Source organism: Netta rufina (genome assembly GCF_964035555.1).
Source record: "Netta rufina genome assembly, chromosome: 4".
NCBI classification, from domain to species: Eukaryota; Metazoa; Chordata; class Aves; order Anseriformes; family Anatidae; genus Netta; species Netta rufina.
In genome coordinates this window covers 70,095,640-70,120,196 of record NC_140127.1, presented here as the reverse complement: position 1 = coordinate 70,120,196, position 24,557 = coordinate 70,095,640, and the positions used below count along the sequence as shown (strand labels likewise).

The following is a 24,557-nucleotide window of genomic DNA, read 5'->3' as shown; positions in this document are numbered from 1 at the left end:
ATTGTTTCACATACAGCCATCCTTTTGCAACAAATTCCCTATTCTTTATGAATCTGATGTAAAAAATGTAGTTTATGTAAGTTATGGTTTTGGTCCTCGAATAATTACCTGGATAAAACAGAATCGGTCTAAGCTTGTTTGGAGATACTTTTAGCATGTTGACTGCAAGTTGTGTGCGTAAATGGCTCCTTAAAATAGCTTTAAGTAGAATTACCTTTAAATCAATGAAAAGACATCTCTAACGAATTGATTTTTGTTAACTCAGGGGAAGAAGGTTCTTTACAACCAATTAAATGAACTTTCTCCAGCTTGTTGTCCTGTCTTTTAGTACTTGAGGAGAACTTGTAGAAAGATAGACATTTTAGTGTTGTGGAAAAACAAGCTCGTTTCTTTTGATATTTTGTGACCACACTTGTGTAGCTCTGGCTAGAATTATTCCATCTGGGCATTCAGTAACTGCTTTTGTTTTCAGTCACCTAGACTCTCAGTCAGAGGATTTTCTTGATCATTTGTGGTACTTTTGCTCTTAATTAGGGAACTAATTTAGACTCTTCTCAGAAATTGCCTTAAGGTCAGAACAAAAGCTAGAACTCTGGGAACATTCCGGTCTTAGATGGGGCATTTGATAGAGCAAACAGTTACGCAGTCTGGTGGCAGAAATAATGCTTTTTGCTTTACTAAATGCTTACACATTTCTTGCCTTAACTCTTGCCTACATCTGTATGAGTTCTCAGCCTCAATTTTCCTTGTAGATTTGTAGCATTTAGAGTCAGGCAAATACTTCTTTTCGGATTCTACTGGATTCTTTCCTTCCCCATGCATTTACATCTGAATGTTTTTCTGCTGCTTCCTCGTGTCATGTCACCTCTTTCTTTGTGCTGTTTTTTTCCACTGTAGACCCGCAGTTGGTCCAGCTGTTTCTACTGTGAGACATTTTTCTTTTATCTCTCATCTAGTATTCCTGGTGGTTTTGCATCTTCGGTGTAGTTCCGCTCTCCAAATGCTTGTCAGAAAATCAAACCAGGACTGGTTTGAGCTGCATCTGTTCTCTACCTTTTTTAAAACTGGGAACATCTTTAGATAAAAATAAAGCGCCAAAAATGTCAACTTTGCAGATCCTGTCTCCAGTCCAATAGTCATTTTTGCCTTTGTTCATGGAGACACAATTTCATTCTGTATTAACACGAGTTATATGTAAACCAATTTTCCACGCTATTCAGGTAGCTCTGTTAGTTACAGAAGGCAAGGTGAAATTTCTGCACTTAGGTCATTCCAAATCCACTCTAGCACTTCTATAAAAGTTGGCCTTTTGCAGTTCTGCAACATATTTCCTAAGTTTCTTTCAAATGTAGTTCTTTTAACATGTAACTTAAAAATAGTGATGAAAGACTTGCTCATAAAATGCTTTTAAATATCTATATGTCTCAGGCCAGTCTGATCTTTCTAGGGTGGGGGAATTCAAGAGTACAGGTTACAAGAGAAGGTGGTGCTGGAGTCCATCCTTCTTCATTCCCTCTTCTTGCAAGAGCAGCAATCTGAGGAGAGGTAGAGAGGGCTGAGGTGGTACAGAGTGAAGCATAAAGACTGATGTCTGCATCACAGTAATGTCACTGCCTAGTTACTTTTGGTATAACATGTTTTGAATTTGCTGCTGCTGCTATCTCTGTTGTCTGTCATTAAGTCTTTAAATAACTTTCTTTAAAAACATGCTTAATAAACTAAAAATACTGTTTCTTCTAGCTGCCTCCAAGTGTAGAATGTGCAGTTGATAATATTCAGCTTCTTTCTAAATTTCTGAGAGTGGTCAGCACTGCCATTTCTCATAACAGATAACACAGGTTATGGATACAAAGGAGGAAAGGACAAGGTCTTTACCTGTATATGTGAAATATCACAAGTATATCTTCAGTCTTCACTTCCTACGTTTCACAGCTTTATTTTTAGGGTTCAAAATATTCTTCTGTGGGCTTGTGGGCTTAGTTTTTTTTTTTTTTTAAATGGAAGCTACATTAACTACTGTTCCCTGTTTTTTAGGGTAATTCTCAGCATTACAGTACATATTAATTCTGTCCTTAAATGCATAGCATCCTCTAAGCTGGAGTTGTGCCAGCTCTTCGATTTAAAGCCCTTCTTCCCCTCAGAAATGATATGAAATTCTGTAAATATATATATATATATTTACATTTTACATTTACATTTATATATCTCTCTCTATATTATATATAGAGAGAGAGATTACATCACAAAGAGGTTTCAGTAGAATTAGCCCGAGTTGAGGTAAAAAATAAAAAAGCTTCTAATTATTCAGCAGATGTTTGCCCAGTGTGATGTTGGTTCAGAGGCTGTAGAGCAAACACCCACATGCTAATGTTGCTTCATAAGTAGACTGGCATTCTAGAAAGGAAAAAAAAAAAAAAGCTTTACCGGGATTTACATACCTTAATTAGAGCATTGGGTAGATGGGGAAGTGGGGGAGGGTGGACATAACACTTAAATCTGCAGTTAAGATCACTTCTGATAGAGCAAAGAGCATAGGTACAGAACGCTTGTCACAGAATCACTTAATTTGAACACAGATGTGTTTGCTGTAAAAGCTAACACATTTTCTTTGAGCTAAGATCTGATGGCATTAGAAGCTCGTGTGCACGAGTATAATGAAAAGTAAGTTTGGATGTGGAATATTGATCCTCTATTTTATGTAATAATTGATTTAAATTTCTAAAAGTTAGTGTTAAAAGGGCCTTCCTTAACAAGTACCCTCATGCTGTGCATTAACGTGTATACTTCTAGTTTGTAATGGATTCAGTCCAGTGAGTGCTGTACGATTTACCCCTCCCAGACTCTCTTCCAGGACAACTAAATTAAAAACAACTTATAGCTGTGGTGTTTTTTTTAACAGGATCTCTTGGACCCTGCTCGATGGAGAATGCTGATCCAGCAGTTTAGATATGATAACTACAGACTACATCAGCTGGGAAACAATTCTGTTTTTACTATAACACTCCAGGCAGGCCTTTCAGCTATAAAAACACCGTATCCTTTAATGCACTTACTGCCAGCAAGCACAAGTGTTTTTTCTTCTACGAATGCTTTTCAGAGAACTCAAAGAGGAAATCCGGCATTTAAATATTTTTATTCATGAGTTTAAGTGAAGTATGAATTGGCCTCTATTAAATTAAGGGCAGATTGCAATAAATAGCATTACAGTTAAAGAAAGGGGGCAGTAGGGATGGAGTGAAAAATACAAGGTGCACTCTATGCTGTTTTCATACTAGGCCGTCTTTCCATCTGTCCTAAGATAATACACTTGCAAAAGTTGGTGAGCTGGTGAGCAGGACTATGATGTTTTTTTAAATACTTACAAATTTATCCTGTTTGGTTTTGATATGAATATTCAAATATATCCTGCATCCTTGGAAACTTAGGTTTCCTACACACTGTGGTGTATTAGAGAAGTACTGATGCTATGGACACGCTTTAGAGTGGAAACTTCACCTGTGGAATGTGGCTGGTACTTTTTGCTCACTCTTACTCTTTTTTGAAACCAAGCACTTGATTTTTACATGTATATATTGAACTTGAATAGTTAAGTACATTCTATAACCTATGCTATATTGCACAATTTACTGCTTTTCTAATATATTTTGTGAAACTAATTCATGTTGCATTCTTTGGTTGTACCTTAACTTGCTGTTAAATAGACAGTGTTATAAAGAGGACGGGAGTTCAAAAAACCCAGACTGCCCTGTGTGTAGCAAATCCCTGAACAAGCTGGCTCAGCCTCTGCCTATGGCACATTGTGCCAACTCCCGACTAGTCTGCAAGATTTCGGGGGATGTAATGAATGAAAATAATCCTCCTATGATGTTACCAAATGGATATGTCTATGGATACAATGTAAGTGTTGAAATCAATGACTTTCTGAAGTCTAAAATAGCAGTGGTCACAGGAACTTCCTAATAAAAATAAGCTTTTAAATTTTGTTAGCCAGACAGAAGCATCATCTCTATTAGCAGAACATATGTAGCTTTTAACAGTAATTTTGAAGGGACTATATGTGATAAAATGGGTTTTTAAAGAAACTAATGTGTGATTGAATGCAGGAGTTGGTAGCATGAAATCAAATGGCAATGGAAATTTTCTCCTCTGGAGGGTGTTAATACAGAGTAAGTAAGTTTTGTGGACAAAGATGTTTTGACCTCAGGGTATAACTTTAAAAAAAAACCTATTATTTACTAAACTGTTAAGTAATGTTTTGAGTTACTAATGTTTTGGTTTTCTGTTGCGAATGTTATCTTTTGATTTCACTCTTTTCTAGTCTCTGCTTTCTATTCGTCAAGATGACAAAGTAATTTGCCCAAGAACCAAAGAAGTCTTCAACTTCTCACAAGCTGAGAAAGTCTACATCATGTAGGTCCGTAAAACACACGCTGAAGTGCCGCTGGAATTTTGACACAGTGTATATTGGCATACCCTGTAAAGGGGGGGGCCTTAATGTGTGGCAAAGAAGCAAAACCTGCCACCTTGGCGGTCAGACCTGTCGGTGGCATTATTGTTTCTTGCGACCAAAGATCAATGAGCAACAATAAACACTCGTTTAAAAAAAAAAAAAAAAAGAGAGAGGAATTATGACTTAAGTTTGTACTTGAATAAAAACAAAAACAAATTTTGATTGTTAAGGTTTTGTAACATAAGGTGAAAAATTGGACTCTTCTCAAAAGTACTTTCATCTTCTAAAGGATAACTTTCTTTAAAGATGGACACTTGCACTGGGGGAAAAGTTGCAACAGATTTGAAACTAAATCCATTTTTCTTCCCTCTTCTTCACAATTGTCCAAGACCCTTTTGTTATGAAAGATTTCAGTACCACAAATATGTTCTCCTTTAAGCTCCTCTTTGCCTTCTTTATGATCCTCTCGTGAAGTAATCATGAACATGAATAATCATGAACATGAATCATGTAACTTATTTCCATGGGAAGATATTGATCTCATTGACACAAGACTGGCTTCTCTGGAGGATCAACTAGGGACTGGTTTGAAGGAGTATGAAGTCTTTTTCCAAACCCAAATATTCTAAGGAGGTTACATAAGTATCAAGAGGAACCGAGAACATTTCAGGCAAAATCCAATGCTTGTTTAAATGTTCTTTTTCCAGTCTACCATAGTGTTAAAGTCCTTCTAAAGTTATTAGTTATGTGCATAGGGTTCAATATGAAATCATTAGTGCTACTGCCTTATTTCTTGCTTTGAGAATGTACTCACATGAAAATGAGCTGGTATTCTTAAGTGTTGGGCGAAGTTTTCTGAAGATGCCTTGCAGGATGATTACATAATTTTAGGGTCTAAATAGTATTCATTACTGAAACTAATAGTTCAATTTTACTGACTACAGAACACATCCTTATGACTTTTGAAAAGAATTAAACCATTGTAGTTTAAACAAAACCATATTGTAGAGGTTTGTATTTAGCGCTTATTTTTGCATGTTGATGTTGATTAGCTAATAAAAGATTGTAAATGTAAAACATGTTAATAAAAATTGTTTTCCATTCCTTGATTATATAAAATAAGAAAGTTGCTTTGTATTTCAACATAAAATCTTTATAAGGGTCTCAAAAGGAGTACAACTGCCATGTGTCTTTCGCTGTTCTGCAAGATAAATTATAAATAAGAGCACCTCAGTCAAATATTTATTTTTGGTTTAAATTTCTCATGAACCGTACACCATAGTCTACATTCCTGTCAATTCTGTCACTTCCTACAAGATTCCTTAATGTCCTGGAGATCTTCTGTTAAAATGATTTTGTAGGGGATGCTAGATCTGAGGGTTTGATACATCACTGAGAGCTTTAAAGAAAGCTACAAGGAATACTGGACAGACCACAGTTTTACTTATAGATTACAAATACATAAAACAGTTTGTACGTATCTGCTACTCTCAATCTGTAAATACCTGCAGTGAGGTACATCTTCAAAGGCTCCCTTCTCAATAAGCATACATTATTGATGCTTCTGAACTGGTAGATCTGGATCACTGCAGAGCTATCAGTTTGGCAGAGACCAGTTTTTCTTGTGCTTTTTGCTGGAAGTGTCTTGTTTCCCTCTTCGTTTTCGGAAGTGGCAGGTACAGGTGACTCCTGCTTTGTTTTTCTTCTTAGATGGAGACAGATGATGGGAGCTTGCATCAGTAACTGGAGTAATTGGCTATCAGTTAAGCACTAACTGATTTCTTCCTTCCTGTTGATGCAAGAGCAGAAGCATCATCAACTCAAATGTGCCCTGGGGAGCAGCATTGCTGAAATCCAAATGGAGCAGCATCCATTTTTCCCTTGGTTGACTCTGCACAGCATCACAGCAGGAGAAGGGCAAGGAGAACTGTTGAGAGTGGCAACCTCACTTCTCCCTATGTTACCAAAACACATAGAAGCCCAAAGGAGCAGGGAGGAAGGGGTTTGTTTTATTTTTATTTTTTAGTAAGTCCTGAGGAAATGCATATGGTAACTGCCTAACAATTGTAGGGCATGGAAATTGTTGTTTTTGCTTCTGTAAGTACTAGTTAGAACTGTGGTTTCCTCAGAAATCTACGCTCCCGAAAAATGAGTTCGGGAAGTGAAGAGAGGAGAGCTTCTGTGCTGCCATAGGAGGGCCTCCGCTTACAGAAAATATCATCTCAGCAGGCCAGGTGCCAGCCTGAGGTCTGTGTCCCTGGTGGTGTTTTAGAAAGCAGGTGCTCCGGAAGGAGCTGTTTCTTAGCTGTGATTGCTTGCATCAGAAATCTGCAGTCAAACCACCTGCTTTGACTGCAACAAGCCCAGTTTGTTCCAGGCAGTTGTAGTCTCCTGGCTGACCCCTGTGGATTGGGTCCAGTAAATGCACTATAGGCTGGCTTTCATTCTCTGGCTTCCTCCAGCACGGCTCCAGAAGCCTTCCAGCTTTATAGGGGTCAGAAATGGCTGCAGGGGAGGATTGCTGGGCTGCAGCCTGGATTTTTGGTTTGTATTCCCCAACTGCTCTCTGCAGCCCGAAGCTTAGAGTCCAGCAGAGGTGTTAGTTCAGAGCTCTTATCTCTGGTGCCTGCAAGCATTAAACCAAGAGCAGTACGTGATTCACAGCAAGTATAAGCTTGGTGCCTGTAAACACTATTTTAATAACTTCATACTCTGCTTTCCTCTTCTGCATCTTTTTTTGTGTGTCAACAGAGGGGATGTCCTGCGTATGCTTGGATTTCATAATCTTTCTGGCTGTAAGTATAGTTTGGGTATGTTCTGTCAACATCCTGGGTCAACACAGCATTGATTCCTGCTACTGTGTACAGTGGGAAGAGGGTTTTGGAAGTACCATTTGTATAACACTGAAAGCAGGGCACAGTTACAGAGATGTTTTCCTCAACAAATGAAATGTTGGGTAAAAGTTTGCAAAATCTGTCTCGTTCTAGCAGTATCTTGCAGAGCACTAACATAAATTTTATGGTGAGGAGTCAGTCATAGGACTTGAACTTGACTGTCAGAATACGTGGAAGCTCCACAAATATTTTAATATCCTGCTGTCTGAAAACTGAATCTGTTCTGCCAATTGTATGTCTTGTGTCACCAGCAGTGCCTGCATTTCACATCAGTCAAAACATGGCCATCAGCTACTTTAGACGACATTCGCAGTCTTTTATGGATGACCTGCATCATCTAAATGCCTGGCAGAATGCTGAGGCAGAAGACCTAAGACAATTCATTTGTTTCCTTAAGGGAAGAAGTTACTGCCTGTGTGATGAAGGGCGTCCTTTTGAAATGGAAGAGGTTAATTAGTAAAGTGAATGCTATCTTCTCTCAGGATCTAGCTGAGCTGGAAATGAGCTCTATCCTTTATGACACTGGGAAGTGCTGTGACCTTTTCTCAGTCTTGCCAGCCTTTGTGAGACTTGAGGCTCTGGGTTTTAGTTATGGTGCTCATGTTTGAGTGGCAACAGTTTGTCCCAGATGCGGTCAGAACAGGTTTATCTCTGTAGTTATGCAGAAGTTGAGAATTGCCTTTTCTGTTTCTTGTGGACCAAATCACTTGTCAGAGATGAAGGTTCTTGAGTATTGCAAAAGGGGAGAGAGGTGGTGATGCTGTTTGTCACACCAGGTGCCTTGACCCATGGGTTTCTTCAAGATGTTTGAGCTGGAAGTGTTCCATTACCCGTCAGGGTACAGAAGGTTCAAGACACTAAGATGGCAACGCTTGCTGTGATGAGAAAAAATGAAGCTGATGCTGTGTTCAGGCAAAACAATTTGCAGGAAGTATTATAGACTGATGGGCTGGTATGTGTTTTTGTTGTTTTTTTTTAATTTATTTTTAATACTCTAAGCGTATCCATTCCTGTTCTATTAGTAAGATTACTTTGGGGAGGGGGAAGAGGATTGATTTGGGAGAGGAAGAATGAAAAAGTTATGGGACAGTTGGTAATCTGGCAAAAGAAAGCCTTTTTAACATTCCTAAAAGACTGTTTTTGAGAGGAGGGAAATATATATATGGATTTTTTCTCCTTTCCTGTGTCAGGTAGCCTGGGCAGAGTATGTTGGGAGAGCTAGACCAAGGTCTTCATCAAGGCAGGTTTTGGTACCCACGACTGCATTGTGGTGTGCATTTGCCTTCTGTAGCACCACAGGTCACTTGGTTAAGAACATCAGTAGCTGTAAGCCATAGCTGTAGTCAGTTCTCTACTGTTTTTTCATGCTCTGTAATTTGTCACATTCTGCTCAGCACATTGCTTTTTCCTGCTCTGTCCTGAAGTATGCAGAGTAATTCATGCTCTGTTCCAGAGGCAGGCTGATTGCCCTTTCTGCTATCCCTGCTTTAATCTTGCACTCCTTAGGCCGGAGTTCTTGATTGCATTCTCCAACGTACTCCACTTGAGGGCCATTTTTCCTGGTTTACCTGGCTCTGAACAGTTGCTCTTTTGTGGCATGACTTTCCAGCATTTGGTACAAATGATCTGCATCTTTAAAGGCAAAACCAGGTGTTAGTGGCAATATGCTGCTCCAGCTGTCTCGCTCCACACTTTCTGAACTAGCACACCAAATAAGTACAGATCCACAGGACTCCTGATAAAATCTGAGCCTTATCTGATCCTTGGATCAAGTAAGCTGCAAGTCATTTCTTCTGGTTATTGAATGCTGCAGGAACAGTTTGTTTTTATTTGATGACAAGAGGCATCTGCAGGTTCAATGCTGAACGGGATCTCCCTGCCCTTTTGTTTTCTAAAGACTCGTCTTCAGGTTGATTGTGCAATATTTCTAACTCCCAGCCAGGCTGGAAGGCAGCATTTTTTGTAAAGAGTTGGCCCCGTTAGCTAAGCTTGCCTGGGAAAGGAATGCAGCTCAACTTTGTTTGCTTTAGGAAAAGTACAAGGATGGGCAGAGATGGACAGCAGGATCTGTTCTTAGCTCTTCACTAACACATCTCATGGCTGGGTAGGCTCTGTAAGTAGAAGAAAATCCTGCTGGCAAATAGTCAGGGAAAGACAACTTGCACTCGTGCCCAGCAAGAGGGAGCAAGCAGCTGTAGGGCCCCAATGTTTTTGGATGTGAGGACAGGAGTGGTTTTTGGCACGATAGCTATAGAGCCAACATAAAGTAGTTCTCAATTACAGCTGACTTTTGTATGAGGTTCAACACGTATCTGAGCTACTCACTGAAAAAAACTCAAGGTCTAATCCTGACTTTAGTCTGAACTCAAGTTTTAAGACTCCATAAAAGGACGTTCTTCATTTCAATGAAATTTTCTTACCTTGTTGCTAACTAGCAATGGTAATTTCACTGAGAAGCTTGTGGATTTGAGTAAGATATTTCAAACTCCACCACAAATTTCTATTTGACCATGCTAAAATCGCCAGAGATCTGTATCTTAAGCCAGAGCAAACCAGCTGCAGGAGTGTTAGTACCACAAAAAGACCATTAGAAAATAGCAGACCAAGAAATCTAAAAGGCTGATGAAGAAGAGCAGCTTTTTGTTTTGACTTACTGAAAATGAGAACAGGGTGTCACGGTGGAGCTAAGGATGGCTAAAAGCCAGTTACCTGTCACAGAGGCTAAAATAACTGCAACATTTTTTTTGAAAGTGCAAGTAAGACCAAAAACATTAATGTGAAACTGCTGCATAGCTACATCGTAGAGAACCAGACTGAACTACAAAACTGCACCCAGCACCTCGCTTCTCACTTCTGATAAAGGTGATGATCAGCATTGCTGGATGGGGTGGAGAGGGAGATACACCACTAAAAACTGAAATAATTTAGAATTGTGGAAGTGGGGAAAACAAAATGTGTGCAAATTGTAGAAAACAAGTAATTTTTCTCCTGGAGCTCTTAATTGCTTAGTTTTAATGGCAAGAAGCTGTTAGAGCATCCAGCCTGGGTATGGTATCACCTGCACAGAGAGCAGCTACTGGAGTAGATCCATCTTCAAGGGAAGGAGGAAAATAAGTAACCTAGAGCTGCCCAGGTATTCTCAAAATATGCTGCACTTAAGAACTGGGAGTGAAGGGGAGACGTTTGCTGAGGATTTGTTATGCCATACAGCTGTGATGGTCGCTGGTGCTAGGATCAGTCTTCTCAAATAGAGTGCAGATGTAATGCAGCATTTCGTGTGATGGCATTGGCTAATAGCTGGAGAAGATGGGAATTAGAAATTGCATGAGGATCTGGCTCAGAGATGGTAAAAAGCAGTGTGAAGGGCAAAGTAACTGATGGGGTTCCTGGGGCGTCTGTCATGGAGCTAATATGTCTTTGTCATTATCAATACTGCACAAAAAGCAGGAATGTGCTCGTAACAGAAATAACCTCAGTCCAGAGGATGCTAGAATATTACCTGGGAAGTACAACAGATAAAGTGCAGGAGTGGGATAACACAGAGATGAGGTGGTTTTAGCACTGGAGTTCATTCAGCCTTGATTGGGACTTCACATGAAAGAGTCTTCATTAAATACCGCGATCATGATTTGATCATGATTTTTTTGGAGGGTTTGAGGCTCCAGTGTATTGTATCTTTGAAACAGAAATGCGAACCCAAAAGGATTGTATGAATGGCTCTCTTACACCGAAGCTGAAGCAGAGGGAGATTGCTATGGTGGTCAGTGGGGTGAACCAAAAATCCCTTCCTGGCCCAGCTGGCTCTGCGTAAGACATTTCCTTTAATCCCAAATTCCTGTGGAAAACCAAGGCTGGTTAAGTGGGTGATAACACCCAAGGGTGTACTACAGCTGGATTTGTTCCTTGGACCCTGTTTCCTATCTCAGGAGATGAACATTTATGTTGTATGTTCCTAAAGGCAATAGTTTTATCTACCCTGCAGAGGAGCAGTTTTTCCTAGGGAGATCCCCCTGAGTTCCCAGCCAGGAACTTTTCCTGATGGAGCCAGAAGGAAGAATGAGAGAAAGATGATAAAAGCCTATTCAATTCAGGACAAAAAGATCGTTAACTAACTTAAATATTTTGTTCCCCACCCATGGACATTAAGCAGGATCGTATAGACAAATCCCCAAAGGAAATAAACAGATAATAAAATCAGCAGACAATTTCCTTTTCCTCCTTTGCAAACCACAGCAAGACAAATTGCTCAGAAGAGGCAAGACCAGAGATGTGGGCAGTTCTTCAGGGTGCCTGTGCATGCCCCATGTGGAGACGTCTCCTCTGTTTAAAGCAGCAGTTCTAAGGACTAGAACAATAGAAATACTTTGCTAAAAACTGGAGGGGTGGGGAATTAGTTTTAGGAAGGCTCAAGTCGCCCTGGATGTACTCAATGATACTATTATATAAAGCGTGTTTTGTAGCTCTGATCCAGTTAATCTGATGGGTGGCTTCTAATCTCCTATAGCACTTCGGAAGAAGCTGGGAGTCTGTAAGTGGGTCTTGCCCTCAGAGCATTTGCAATTTAACATCATCTGGGTGCAGAGGTGCTTCGAGCAGCTACACAGCTCTCCTGGGTGCACGTGAACTGAGCCACGTCCAGCTCCAAGAGCCATGGCCCCGGTACAGGCTGAATGCCCTCGGGGCACAACCTCATCTAGTTGGGTGGTCACACAGTGAAGAATAGAAGGGAACTGGTGTTGCTGAGGCAGTTTTTTTTGTTTGTTTGTTTGTTTTTAGGAGCAATTTGCCAATATTGGTCTCAGGTACACATACGTTGATGATCCAGACTTTGTGATACCTGTTTACTTTGAATTTCACTGTCATACCCCTTGCAAAGCTCTAGCTTTAATGATGTACTTCCCACTTCTAAACACAGTGAATAAATAGGATGATATTTAGGACAGCAAATTATTCAGTTTACTAAGCATAGAAAAACAAACAAACAAACAAAACAACACTGTAGGCACAGCTGAAACATTTCTAAATAAATTTTGTCTGTTCAGTGAGTACCAGACCTTCTTTGACATAACACCTATCACGTCTTTGCTTTTATAATAATTGGGAAGAATGTCATCTGCCCTGTTAGACAGATTATCCTGCCCTTGGCTACAATGTATTACCTACCTCTGTGTTTAGAGCACTCCACTTCTGGGTAAAATGAAGAATTCCTCACTGAAGTAAGATTAGCAGTTGCTGGTTCCAGAAATACCTGTCTTATTCTAAACCAATTAACAAAGGATAACGACTGGTTTCCTTGCATCAGGGAACCATAAATAACATAGCCTGGGATCTCCACGTTTGAAGATGTGAGACGCTGGATGAAATGCTGAATCTGAATGCAGGGTTTGTCTGCATTGCTTCCCCCCAGCAATCTTTTTCCAGGAACAGCATACAAAGAAATCGGTACATTTTTGTGTTCTTGGTTGAAAAAGTTATGACTTTTGGATCAACAAACTTCATCTTGTATCTTCAGGTGCCTACTTAAAAATTGTTGTTGCAAAATAATTCCTTCACCTAGGATCTGATGAGCTTAAAATGAATCATTATTTTCCTGATTTCACACCATAAGAAAAAACAAAGCATCAGAATTGTTAGAACGCAGATTGTGCCTGGTTACACATTGAAAGTAGTTGAACAGAGCTGTGGACTCTTCTCAAAAGTCTCACACTAAATGTTAAACTAAAATGTCTAGGCTGAGGCTTAGACTTGTAGTTCATTGCTTTCTTGAATATTATAGAAGAGGCTTTGTGCAAATCCCACTAAGTGTACCAGTATAGATCAACTTCGTTAAAATCCAAAAGATCAGAAATGCAACCTCACAACTTCATCTGCTCCAACCAGTCCTCCCTGCAAGCACTTTGAGGAGCTTCTCTTATGGCTTCCAGCCATTAAAGGGACCTTCCTGCCACCCTTTTATGTCCTCACGTAATTGTGTTTTGAAATTGAGAACATTCTCTGAAACGTTGCATTTAACTCAAGGACTCTTCAAAGTGTCGTAATACCCTTTTAAAAAGAAATATATGTATATATGTTTGCAAAATACTCTCTATCTATCCTGTCCTCTCTTTAGGAGGACCTGAACCATTGGAGTAGCCAAGGCTCCTGCTTTAAGATTTACTGTGTAACTAAGTCACCAGATTTTCCTAGTCTTGCCTCCCCTGTTTTGTGGACAAATAATCTCCATAACTCATTGCCTTACAAAAGAGCCAGGAGCTATGTATCTACAGCCTCCTGATTTCAGATGACCAGTCTCAAACTTTTTATAATCCAGAGCTGTGTTCAGTTAGAGCACATCTGTCAGAAAAACATCATCAAGAGAGCAAGAATGCGTTTTCTCACTGGTAAAATATGTGCCTTGTTTCCAGTTTGAATTCATCGTTTGTTTGTTGTGTTTGTCAGTGCTTTATTGAAGCTTCTTTCATATAATACATCTTTCCCTGAAGATCCCTTTATTTTTTTGAAAAATTACCTCTGTTTCTTAGAGAATCATAACTGATTTAAATCTTTAAAGACATTTCATTAGCTATTTCTTTTCTGGATTTATCAGCATTTCCATTATTTGTTCCAGCAAGGCCATGGACTCTGGCAACTTGTAACACTACAGATAGGGCTAGAATATCCTGTAAGAACTGGAGTTGCTTTAACCCACCTGTGCCCATGCAGATTTTTAAAACTCAGTGGTGATTTCAGTTCAACACTGGTGCCCTTTCAAGAAAGAGCCACTATTCTACCAGGTCCTATTCTGTTTACAATTCTTTAATGCAAAAGAAAGAAAAGTTAAGTTTCCTCATTGGCTTTTTGGTGAGCTTTCCTTTTTTTTTTTTTTTTTTTTTTTTTTTTAAGTCTAAATATCTTCTGTGCTGTTGTTATTGGCTTAAGGGTTTTTGTATTATTGTTGCTTTTTTTTTTTTTTTTTTCCCCCTTTTCATATAAAAGGCAAAATGTGCCACTATAAATTTTTAATACTTTTATGTTTTTCCAAAATTTTTACTACGTCCATTGTTGTCTATAAGCACAGGGACAGCGGTGAGTAGTTCTGTTTGGGAAATGCCTCCACATTTGGCTACTTCTAAGAAAGAAGTGTTCTCTTTTGGTCATTAAAAGTAGTTTCCATGATGTGATACTCAGGACTGCATTTTTCAAATAAAATTCTACAGATTTTATTGCAAGTCTCTGATTGATCACATTAAGGACTGATCTAATCAAAGACTAATTCCTGGCCTGAAAACTGCGTAGCCTTACAGAGGGATGGAAGGTGCAACAGGAGAATGTGTTGCGACTGGCGTCCTTAAGCAACGTTGACATATGTATATATGTTTGTGTATATATGGATATATATTTGTAATATGCTAAATATATATCCGTGTCATGTGCATATATGTATTTATGTGTGCATATACATGTATTTTAGGATGGTAATTTACACCTTTGTTGCTGAAAGCTCCTGGGCACCCAGCTATGCCCACAGGTCACCCTAAGGCTTCGTCTCTGGGACGCCAAGCCTGTTGCCACAAGCCGATGCTCCGAGCCTGTAAGTTCAAATCCTGCAAAACAAAATTAAAACATACGAGCGTGAAAACGATCTGTAGGAACAGCAGTGGCAGCGTCCCGGGCGGGTCAGGATATCGCCTCGGGTGGGATTTCTCTGAGGCAGCGCTCGCCTCACGACCAGGCCCCAGGCCGGGCTCCGGCCCTGCCGCGGCTTTCCCTGCACCGCCACCTGCCGGCCCCGGCCCCGAAACGCCGCCGAAATTTAATTTTAATTAAACCCTATGCAATCGGACACTAAAGACACATAGTTTTAACCCCCCTGCCGTGGGCAGGGACGCCTCCCACCAGATCAGGCTGCCCAAAGCCCCATCCAGCCTGGCCTTAAATGCCTCAAGGAATGGGGCAGCCACAGCTCCCCTGGGCAGCCTGTTCAGCGCCTCACCACCCTCAGAGTGAAGAATTGCTTCCTAATACCTTATCTAAACCTCCCCTCTTTTAGTTTAAAGCTGTTACACCTCGTCCTATCAAGCCTTATGCATGCCTTTGCCAAAGGGCAAAGAAGTCAAGGGCTTTATAAAGTTCATTTTGACTCTTATCTGTAAACATGAAGCCCTTTATACTTCCTGTAGCTTTGTGTGCTTAAACAGTCACAACTTTTTTTTTCTTTCATAGCTGAGGAAGTTGTGGTTCTCAGTAGTTGTGCCTTTTTCATGGCCATGTAGGAAATTGGTGACAGAATACTTTCTACGATTTAAGAGGAGAGAATGCTGTCACAGCCATCCAGCTCGCTGCTGTCGGCAGTGCTCTCCTGCCTGCACTGTCCCTATAAGTGTATCTTGTCCATACGAAATTACTGAGTGCCAGGTTTGCATTTAGCTTTAAAAAAAAAAAAATAGAAAAATAAAAAATGTTTCCCAGAAGTCAAGTTCCATGACCTGGGGCAGTGCCGAGCCCTGCCAGCAGCTGATGAGTGACTGTTCCAGAGCAGCCCTGTGCATATCCATAGATCACAGATCCACACAGACTGTTGGAAAAAAAAAAAAAAAAGCATCTCACCTTAGCTACGTGTTACTGATGTGTAAATAATTGATAAATTTTTTATGCAGGAAATTATTAGAGCAGCAAAAATTTTGGTTGTTGTTCTACTGTCTCTCTTGGAAATGTTGACCTTCTTAATAGGAAGTCAAGAAAACTTTGTGTATATTTTACCCAGGTGTATTCAACACAACTGCTTTTTCATTATTTTATATCAATTCTACTGTTAAGACTTGCACAGAGACGAAAAGTAGCAATGAATCACTTAAGAGGCCTTTTAACACTTGCATGAAACAAGCTGAAACACGGGGCTGTGAGAGTGATGCTGCTGAGGGACGTGTGACTGGAGGTGCTGCAAGTCAGGGAACGGGGCCAGCACTCCAAACTCCGTGCTCAGCTTTTCTGGAAGGCTTTTGTCAGCTTAGTCTTTGTATACGTAGACTGCATCTACAATTCTTGTTCTGCATTGTGTTGAGGTTCAATTGCCTGAAAGTTTGTGAAACAGTTTAGGAGTCTCAGTAGAGCACAGTGTAAAAGAACAGCTCTATGTTGGTCAGTGGCACTGTCACGATGCACTTGCTGCAAAAAAAATAAGGGTGCAAATACAAGAAAATGTGAATAAATACCATTTTGCATTTTGTTGACACTTAAATATCTAGCCACAGAAGTGTAAAACATCTCTTTAAAAGCATAAATATAAATCACAGAATCACAGAATAGTTCGGGCTGGAAGGGACCTCAAAGATCATCCAAAAAGGATTGGTTCCAGACATTTCACAAGGCTTGCTGCCTTCTTCTTTTCATGATACTTCCATCTTCCTTTTAATTATACTTCAGTATTTCCTTCTCTCCCTAACTGTGGTCTTTGCACTCTATTTTTGTCCCAACCACCTCGTAATCTTAAACCAGGGACTTTCCTTCTGTCTGCAAAAGCTGACTTGTATAAATAATCTCTTCATAAAGACAAAGTGTTCTTTTATCATAGCAGTGAAAGAAATTCACTTGTTTTGATCCATGTGGCTTTCTTGGTCGCTATTCATAAAAAATGATGGAAATGCAAAAAAAACCTGAAGGCTGACAGCGTGCCTCCATGGGACAGTTGCCTGGTGACTGAGGACTGGCTCCTGTGAGCGAATGATCGTGGCATCACTGGGTTGTAGCTACCTGGAGTGAGAACAGGATGGAGAAATCTGAAACTGAAAACCACCGATCAGCCAGTGCTCGTGCAATGCTGTTCCTGTTGGCTGGTGGAGATGACAACAGCTTCACATCAGGAATGGACTTCATCCTGGTAAAACAGAGCCACTTAAGATTTAGACTCCACTCCATGTGCCCCCAATGCTCTATGGCTTTCTCTGTGAAAGTGCCGCCCTCTTGCTGGTTGTTGAGTTGAGATACAGAGAGTTGAGATGACTAAACAAGACATTTCATTTCTAAATGGGTGGTTTCCTTAAGTGACTGGTGTAGACACATTCATATGGCTGAAAGAAGTAGATTTCCTCCCTAGGCCTAATCTAGAAGTGTTGTGTATGAAACCTTGCTAAACTGTGATAAGCATATCACACAGGGGCATCATTCCTCACAGCTGTACTATTTATAAATCCTCCCCTTTTAACTAGAGGCCTTTAGCAGTTTCAGAGCAGTTCTCCACTTTTCTGTATCCTTAGGAAAGGAAGAAAAAAAAAATACCTTTTGGTATCTGGAGCCACAACTACGCACAGCTGCTTATTTGGAAAGCCCAGCTACAGCAACTGTGGTTCTTCTGCAGGTGATGGCTTTCTGAGGGTGGGATGGCTCAGATGTCAGGCAAAAAGAGCTTCCAAAATGCACTATCAAGGACTCGATGTGACACCCAAACCAGTATCTTTAGGTTGTTTAAGAAATGTCTGCTAACATCATATATTTGAAAGCAGTCCCATCTGTATACATGTGGCATTTCTGTCACTGTGCAATTTAACAGCAGGGGATCTTCAAGCAGAATTTGGGCTGTATTTCCTCTTTTGTTCTCTCTGCATGGTAACAAGCTTCAAAGTCCTCCTTTTCTGAGCCACCCCACCCGAGTCCTGTCTTAAAGGCTGGTATCCACACCCCTAAAACAAACAAAGACACCTGCTTGCAGGTTAGGTTGCTCTTCTTTGGGTGCATTCTCATGGAAATATTAACTTGTTCTGTTGACCTGTCTAACCTGGAAGAATGCCAGGTGGTTTGGGACTCATTATTTGCCTTTCTCTTTAGGTTTTGGTTAGATTTTTCCATGGAAGAAATAGCACTTTGTTGTTACAGGCCTGGAGTTTTCAGGAAATGCTGTAGGATCATTTTAAAACCTATTCTAGACACAAGTACAAGCTAAGCGTAGGCAGGTGCTCCTTGATTTGCGATGGTTCTCCTGCAGCTATTCCTGCTCCATCCAATTTACAAATGGTTATTTAATTCATGATCTAGGCCATATGGAGCAGGTTCGTTCATCTCCGCCTATGACAGAATTATAAAATGTTACAATAGGCCGAAGTGTTCTCACAGTATTTCACACAGTTACAGGAGGTTGCCAAGTATCTTTGGCCTCGCGTTATTGATGGTTTAATGAATAGAGCATTTTCTCCTTGAAAACATCTGTTTAAATATAGTCCTTACCCCGTAGGAGCTTGTTCAGGGCTCTCAAATAACTGTCATCCTTTTGCTTGAGTCAAACTAGCGGTTAAGCATCTATTCTTCTCACACAGAAGGTCAGTATTTTCTTTGCAAACCAACTGGCATAAACTCCGTGACAACTTAATATCAGTGTTTATCATGTTTCTGCATCTTCAGGCCTGAAACCAAAGTTATTTTAACTCCAGATTGTTTGTAGGAAAGCTTTTTTTTTTTTTTTTTTTTTTTTTTTGCCTAAGTTCCATTTTGGCAGAAGAATAAACCCTCCTTTTTAATTTCATATCATTAAGCTGAAGACAGCTATTTTAAGAGTTCAGTGGGGTTTCTTTCTGCCTGACATGCTCTTTTATTGCACAGCTGAAAACAATCCCAGGCAAAGAATCATCTAATAACATGGTGGAACTGTCTTCTACCTGGATCTTTCTTTTTTAAAAAGAATACACCTGAAAATTGAATGTTACGTGAAAGTTTGAAACAATCCTTCCTAGAGCCATCATCTTGACATTTTAAATCTGGGACAGAACAGCTGGCTCTGCTTTAATGTAAGAACCTTCAGACACAAATAAGTGGTTTCAATGGATAAAATTCTGTTTGGCCCTATACTTTGTCTATGTATTTAGCCAAAGATACTGGACTTGCAGAACCAACAACCTGTCCTGATGCATGTGACATGAAGCAGCAGACTCAGGCTTTGCTGAAATCAGGTGTAAACTGGTAGTAAGTCTCAGTGATGTGGCTCGGAGGGGCAGCAGCTGCTCTTAGCTCCTGCCTCTGCACCCCACAGTGTCCTGCGTTCTCCTGCACCACCCTGAGCAGGGGAAAATCAAAGCAAGTGCAGAGTGGTTGGGACTTCTGCAGCAAAATGAATTCTGCAGTGATCTGGCTCTCTTCAGCCTTTTATCAGACTGGTCCAGATGAAGGAAGCATGGAAATATTTGAATGGTGGATATTTACCATGTTTGTTGGAAAGTAAACGGGGAAAGAAACTCGGCAACTCGAGCAAACACAATTTTATGTAATTGCCTGCGATCAAATAAATAAATAAATAAGCAAACAGCTTAGCTGTCACTGGGATTTGCCTAAGGGACCACCATGAATGAGTTACACAACTCAGCATTCATTCATCAAGCGATTCTTTGCAAAAACCATATGGCTCCTTGCAGGGATTTCTTAAACATTATGCATGGATATGAAATGGTGACTTTGTAGATGTTAAGTACCTTGCTTGAGGCTCCTTTTGAAATACTGTTTCTAAACATTAAAGCAATGTTATTGTTGCAAGCAATAACCTAATAGAAAGCAGTTGTTTAGGCACTTTCAATCAAATTAAGAAACAAAACAGAAAAATAAGAAATATTGAAAGAGTAAACTGATCTAAACTTTGAAGATTAACTGTGCCATTGTATGTGCTTTTCACACAGAAATGTAGGACATCCGTTTTACTAGATGGAAAGCAACAAGGAAGGAAAAACACTATTTAAAAGTAAAATGCTATTAGTTTCATATATCAAGTCAAAAATAGCAGAACCGCCGCAAAATGTATGTCTGATTTCACTGTAGTAAATGTGTTTGAAAATATGAGTTCACTACTTGTAAAAAGTGTTCAATGATGTCTTTCCTATCCCAGAAGCCAGCTTGGAGAGCTGTAATATGAATTTCAACACACGCCTCAGCTGTGGATGAAGGGAAACACCCTTCAAATACCTGACAACATTTTCAAACGGGAATACCCATTTTAAATGCCTCCCTTATTCAAGATGCTCAAAGTGAGCACCAGCAAGGGCTTGGTCCTTCCCAGTGGTTGATCAGCACTTTCAGAAATGGGGGCCTGTAACACATTTCCAGTGAGGCACCCAAAACTGAAAGGAGGACAAGTGCTGCCAGGAGTAAACCCAGGAGAGCCCCATGACCTCCAGTAACTGAGCCACGCTCGTGTGGCTGCTGGAGGGAGACACCAGAACAGGGCATCATCCCTATCACCCCTCCTCCTGCATCTAAATTGACACATTTCAGACTATTTTCTAACCTCTTGCTATTTGGCTCCTCCTGGCTTGTACTGAGTGTGTTTAATGCGTCATAAAAGTGTATTTTACCTCAGTTCAACCAGCCCCCTACTGCAGGGACTATGCTTACTATAGCCATTTCATGTGGTGCGATGCTAAGACTCCAGCCCAAACACCCCCAGCTCCCTCAGCCGCTCCTCACAGGACTTGTGCTCCAAGCCCTTCGCCAGCTTTGTAGCCCTGATGTGGATTTTTGATCAATTCTGTGGAAACTTTGTAATTTATCCCCCCAAAAATTCAGTCGCGGTCCCTTTAAGGACCGCCCCCTCCCGCTCCTCCACCCGCCATGACGTCACGCGCGCTGCCATCCCGTCAGCAGGGGTAGGCTCTGTGAAGGGGGAGCGCGGGCTGTACCACCCGCCGCGTTTCGGGGGGGTGGCTGCGTGCGGAAGGCACCACCCGGCGCGTTCCCCGGGGGGGGGCGGGTTGTGAGGCGGTGTGAGGGGCTGTGACAGGAGCCGACGGGCCGCGGGCGATGGCGCAGCGCCTGGCCGAGCTGGTGGAGGAGCTCACCACGGCCGGGGAGCCGCAGCTGGAGCCGGGCAGGCTGAAGGAGCTGAAGAAAATCTGCAAGTAGGAGCCGGCCTGGAAAATTAACCCCCAAAAAGCCTTTTTTTGACCGAAACCCAGCAATTTATGTGGTAAATTTTGCCTCTTTTCACCTCTTTTCAGGTCTTCGGACGACCACATCGGCCATGCCTACCACCTGCTGCTGACCAGGCTGAGGGAGCCGCACGCCCAGGTGCGCCTGTCGGCCTTCCAGGCGCTGCGGGAGCTCTTCGCCAGGTCCCACCGGTTCCGCACGCTGCTCCTCGCCGACTTCCAGGAGTTCCTGGAGCTGGCGGTGGGCACCGAGCACCGGCAGCCCCTGCCACCGCCTGCTGAGGTGGCACAGAGGCTGAGGAAGGCTGCCCTGCACTGCGTGCAGGACTGGCATGACAAGTACGGTGAGGCCTACAAGAAGCTGGCGCTGGGGTACCACTATCTGAAGCAGAACAAGAAGGTAACGCGGCGGCTTCACCTATGGGTGTGCTTAGGTGGTGAGTTGCTAGGCGTTTCGAGAGAGAGAATCAATAAATTGGGAAGGAAGCCCTCTGGGAGCCAAGTGCTGTCTGTAAGAGGCATCCCAAATTACCCAGTGTTCATTAGACTTGTGGTGATTTACCCTCACAAGAAGCAAAAACCCTCTTCTACGTCTCCGAAAATTAAAGCTAGCAAATGTCTACCCCTTCGCATGAAGTGTTTTCTGAAGGTTTTTCAGAAAATGAGGTGCTATTTAGAGAAATGTAATGTCTTTGAGGTGTTACAGGTTGCCTAAAAAATCCGTGGATGCCCCACCCCTGGAGGTGTTCAAGGGCAGGCTGGATGGGGCGCTGAGCAACCTGATGCAGTGGGTGGCACCCCTGCCCATGGAAGAGGGTTGGAACTAGGTGATATTTAAGGTCCCTTACAACCTGAGCCATTCTATAATTCTTTCTTATAACCTGCTAGCAAGATGAATGCTAGGTAGAGGAAATGTTACACAGTTCACCATCAGCACTGACATCATGTTCAGTGCTGACCAGAAACTGAACTAAACTTTCTGGCACTACTCTCAAGGCAGATGCCCTTTTATTGAGACCCATACAGCATCCTGACTGAAGGCATTGGTTTTCCAGCATTCCTTTTCCTTTTATTTTTTTTTAAAGCTTCTCAGTTGAATATCGTATGTATGTAACTTACAGCTCAGTCACTAAATTTGCCCAGATGTGTTATTAAGTATATTAAGTAATGGCCAGCTCCTGGAGTTGAAGAGAAGGGCTGTCTGTCTTTGACCTCAGTTACAGCATGACAGATATACAGTGGAAAGGGCTGAACTACATAAACAGGGAGGAAGAACTTTAAATAAAGTGATTAAAAACAAATTAGGACAAAACATAAAGGACACATCTACACTGGAATAGATTACCCATTGGGAGATATTCTTGTACATCTTGTGTTATGGCAAAAAGGCTTTAAAAATCCTTGCCTTGAAATTAGAGCTGGACTCAACCAACTCTTTCTTGGTGTGCATAAGTGTTGCTCACCAGTAGGCCTCCAGCCACTGATTACCACCTGAAGCCACAAAGTCCAACCTGTTCAGAATGGAAAGGATACTTACAGCTTCAGCTGACAATAAGCAGCTATTAAGTTGTCATGTGAAAGCTTAAAGTATCCTTACTTCTGTCCTGAGCTGTCCTATTCTGGCTTTTTTCACAGCACAACAAAGTGTAGGTACCAGCCCTCCTCAAACACAGTGCTGGTGTGTGTAACACCAGCAGTTTAATTAAAAAGGAACTTCTCACATAAACACTTCTAACTCTCCCTTCTAGGTTTCATATTATTGTATTTTGGTCATTCTTCTGCTTTTGTATCTATTCTAAGGTGCAAGCAATGGAAATTGGGAACACTTTTTTAACATTCATGCTATCTACAATGATAACACCAGACTTTCAGGAAGTGTATTAATTTTATTTCTTCAGAAAGATGGGCGCTGTGTGTTCTTAACAGATAAAGAAAACTTTGTGATAAGCAATGTGTCTGCTGTTCTGTTTCCGTATTAAGCTAATAACTTACTTGTGTTTATTGTATTTTTTTTTCTCTGTATAATTTTTGGCATCTGATCACAAAGGGTATTTGAATCCTCCCTTACTGTTTTATTGAATAAAGAAAAAAAAATAAAGTGAAAAAGGGAAATGCAGGACTGAGGCAGCGATCTCTGACATATAACATAGATTTCCCTGACTGGATACTCAAGCATACACAGTAAGTCAAGCATCCAGTAAGCTGTACTACTTTTTAGGGCAGCTGAATTTGAGTAGGAATGCTGGTTTCAATGGAGACAACCTAATCTAGTTTCTCAACTCTTGTACCAGTTAATACCAGTCAACTGACCTAGCCAGCCTTTTCCCAGCTTAATACTTGGACTGCAAGAGGCAACCAGGAGGCTTGGGGAGGCATTTGTTCTTTCTAGAAATCAGATACATCTGCTATTTTGTATTACAGGTTTGGCACGTTAGTATGGGGTGATTGGAGGACTGTTAGCCCTGCCTTTTTTTTCGGTTTATCATTACCAAAACCACCTTATGAACAATTGGTCAGAAAATGACAAGTGCTGCCCTTTTAGGGTGTAAACCCAGAGTGTTACCCACTGGTTTAACCCTAGCAGGTTGAAGCTATACCTTTGAATTTGAGAACAAAACAGAGAACAGCTGTGAAGAGGTGAAAACAGTTCTTCCCTTTCCAAAGTTATGGACCAGTAGTAAAAGGCTTCACTGCATAGGCAGAATAATAACTCTAGTGTGTGTCCATGTTGTGTAAATGAGATTAGGTGTGTCCTGACGAAGTCCCTAAGTTTGTACTGACACCAGGTAGTGAGTCCTTGTGAACATCCATAAGTCAGGCCCTGAGTTACTCTGACCTCGTGAGACTTCTGCAAAAGGCCAGGGTGCCTCTCTGTGGGCAGTTCCAAGCTGCGTATGTGCTGTGGACAGGGCTGGTGATAGAGATCTAGTATGTGAGATGTACTTTCTCTCTTGATGGCAAACTCTGATGATTTAACAGCTGTGTGAGGAGACTCTGGCCAAGTACCACAGCAAGAATCAACACAGCAGAGCAGCCCATAGCTGCCTTTTGGGACAGAGAAAGGGAAAGACTGGGCAGGTGGCTCTATTGTTATTCTGATACAGGGAAGAAGCAGTGGTTTAGGAAGCCCTAGGGATCTCTGGTTTTCTACACAAGTCAAATCTGTATGCTTAGAAATGGTAGCTTTAGTTTCTGGGTTCTATATTTTTATTTTTTTTGTGGATGATATTGATCTATGTAAATCCAGTGGTTAATGCATGGGCTGTTCTCTTTTTCCTGCTGCTATGTGGAGAAATACTCAAACTTAGCAGAAAAATAAGATACTGAAAAGCAAAA

The 24,557-nt window shown here is 41.2% G+C and overlaps 2 protein-coding genes across 4 annotated transcripts in view; both read left to right on the top strand.

Moving 5' to 3' along the window:
* Window positions 1–5,544, top strand: part of MAEA (macrophage erythroblast attacher, E3 ubiquitin ligase) — a 49,774-nt gene extending 44,230 nt beyond the window's left edge. For all 3 annotated transcript variants that reach the window (XM_084285851.1, XM_084285853.1, XM_084285852.1), the window contains 3 exons: window positions 2,900–3,033; window positions 3,702–3,897; window positions 4,319–5,544. In XM_084285851.1, coding sequence (XP_084141977.1) covers window positions 2,900–3,033; window positions 3,702–3,897; window positions 4,319–4,414 — 426 coding nt within the window. In that variant the 3' untranslated portion in view covers window positions 4,415–5,544. The remainder of the gene's footprint in view (window positions 1–2,899; window positions 3,034–3,701; window positions 3,898–4,318) is intronic.
* Window positions 5,545–21,050: 15,506 nt separating this feature from the next.
* The window catches only part of UVSSA (UV stimulated scaffold protein A), a 51,232-nt gene continuing 47,725 nt past the window's right edge, over window positions 21,051–24,557 (top strand). Inside the window, exons 1-2 of the mRNA XM_084286791.1 lie at window positions 21,051–21,191; window positions 21,291–21,621. Of these exons, the coding sequence (XP_084142917.1) occupies window positions 21,094–21,191; window positions 21,291–21,621 (429 nt within the window). The 5' untranslated portion in view covers window positions 21,051–21,093. The remainder of the gene's footprint in view (window positions 21,192–21,290; window positions 21,622–24,557) is intronic.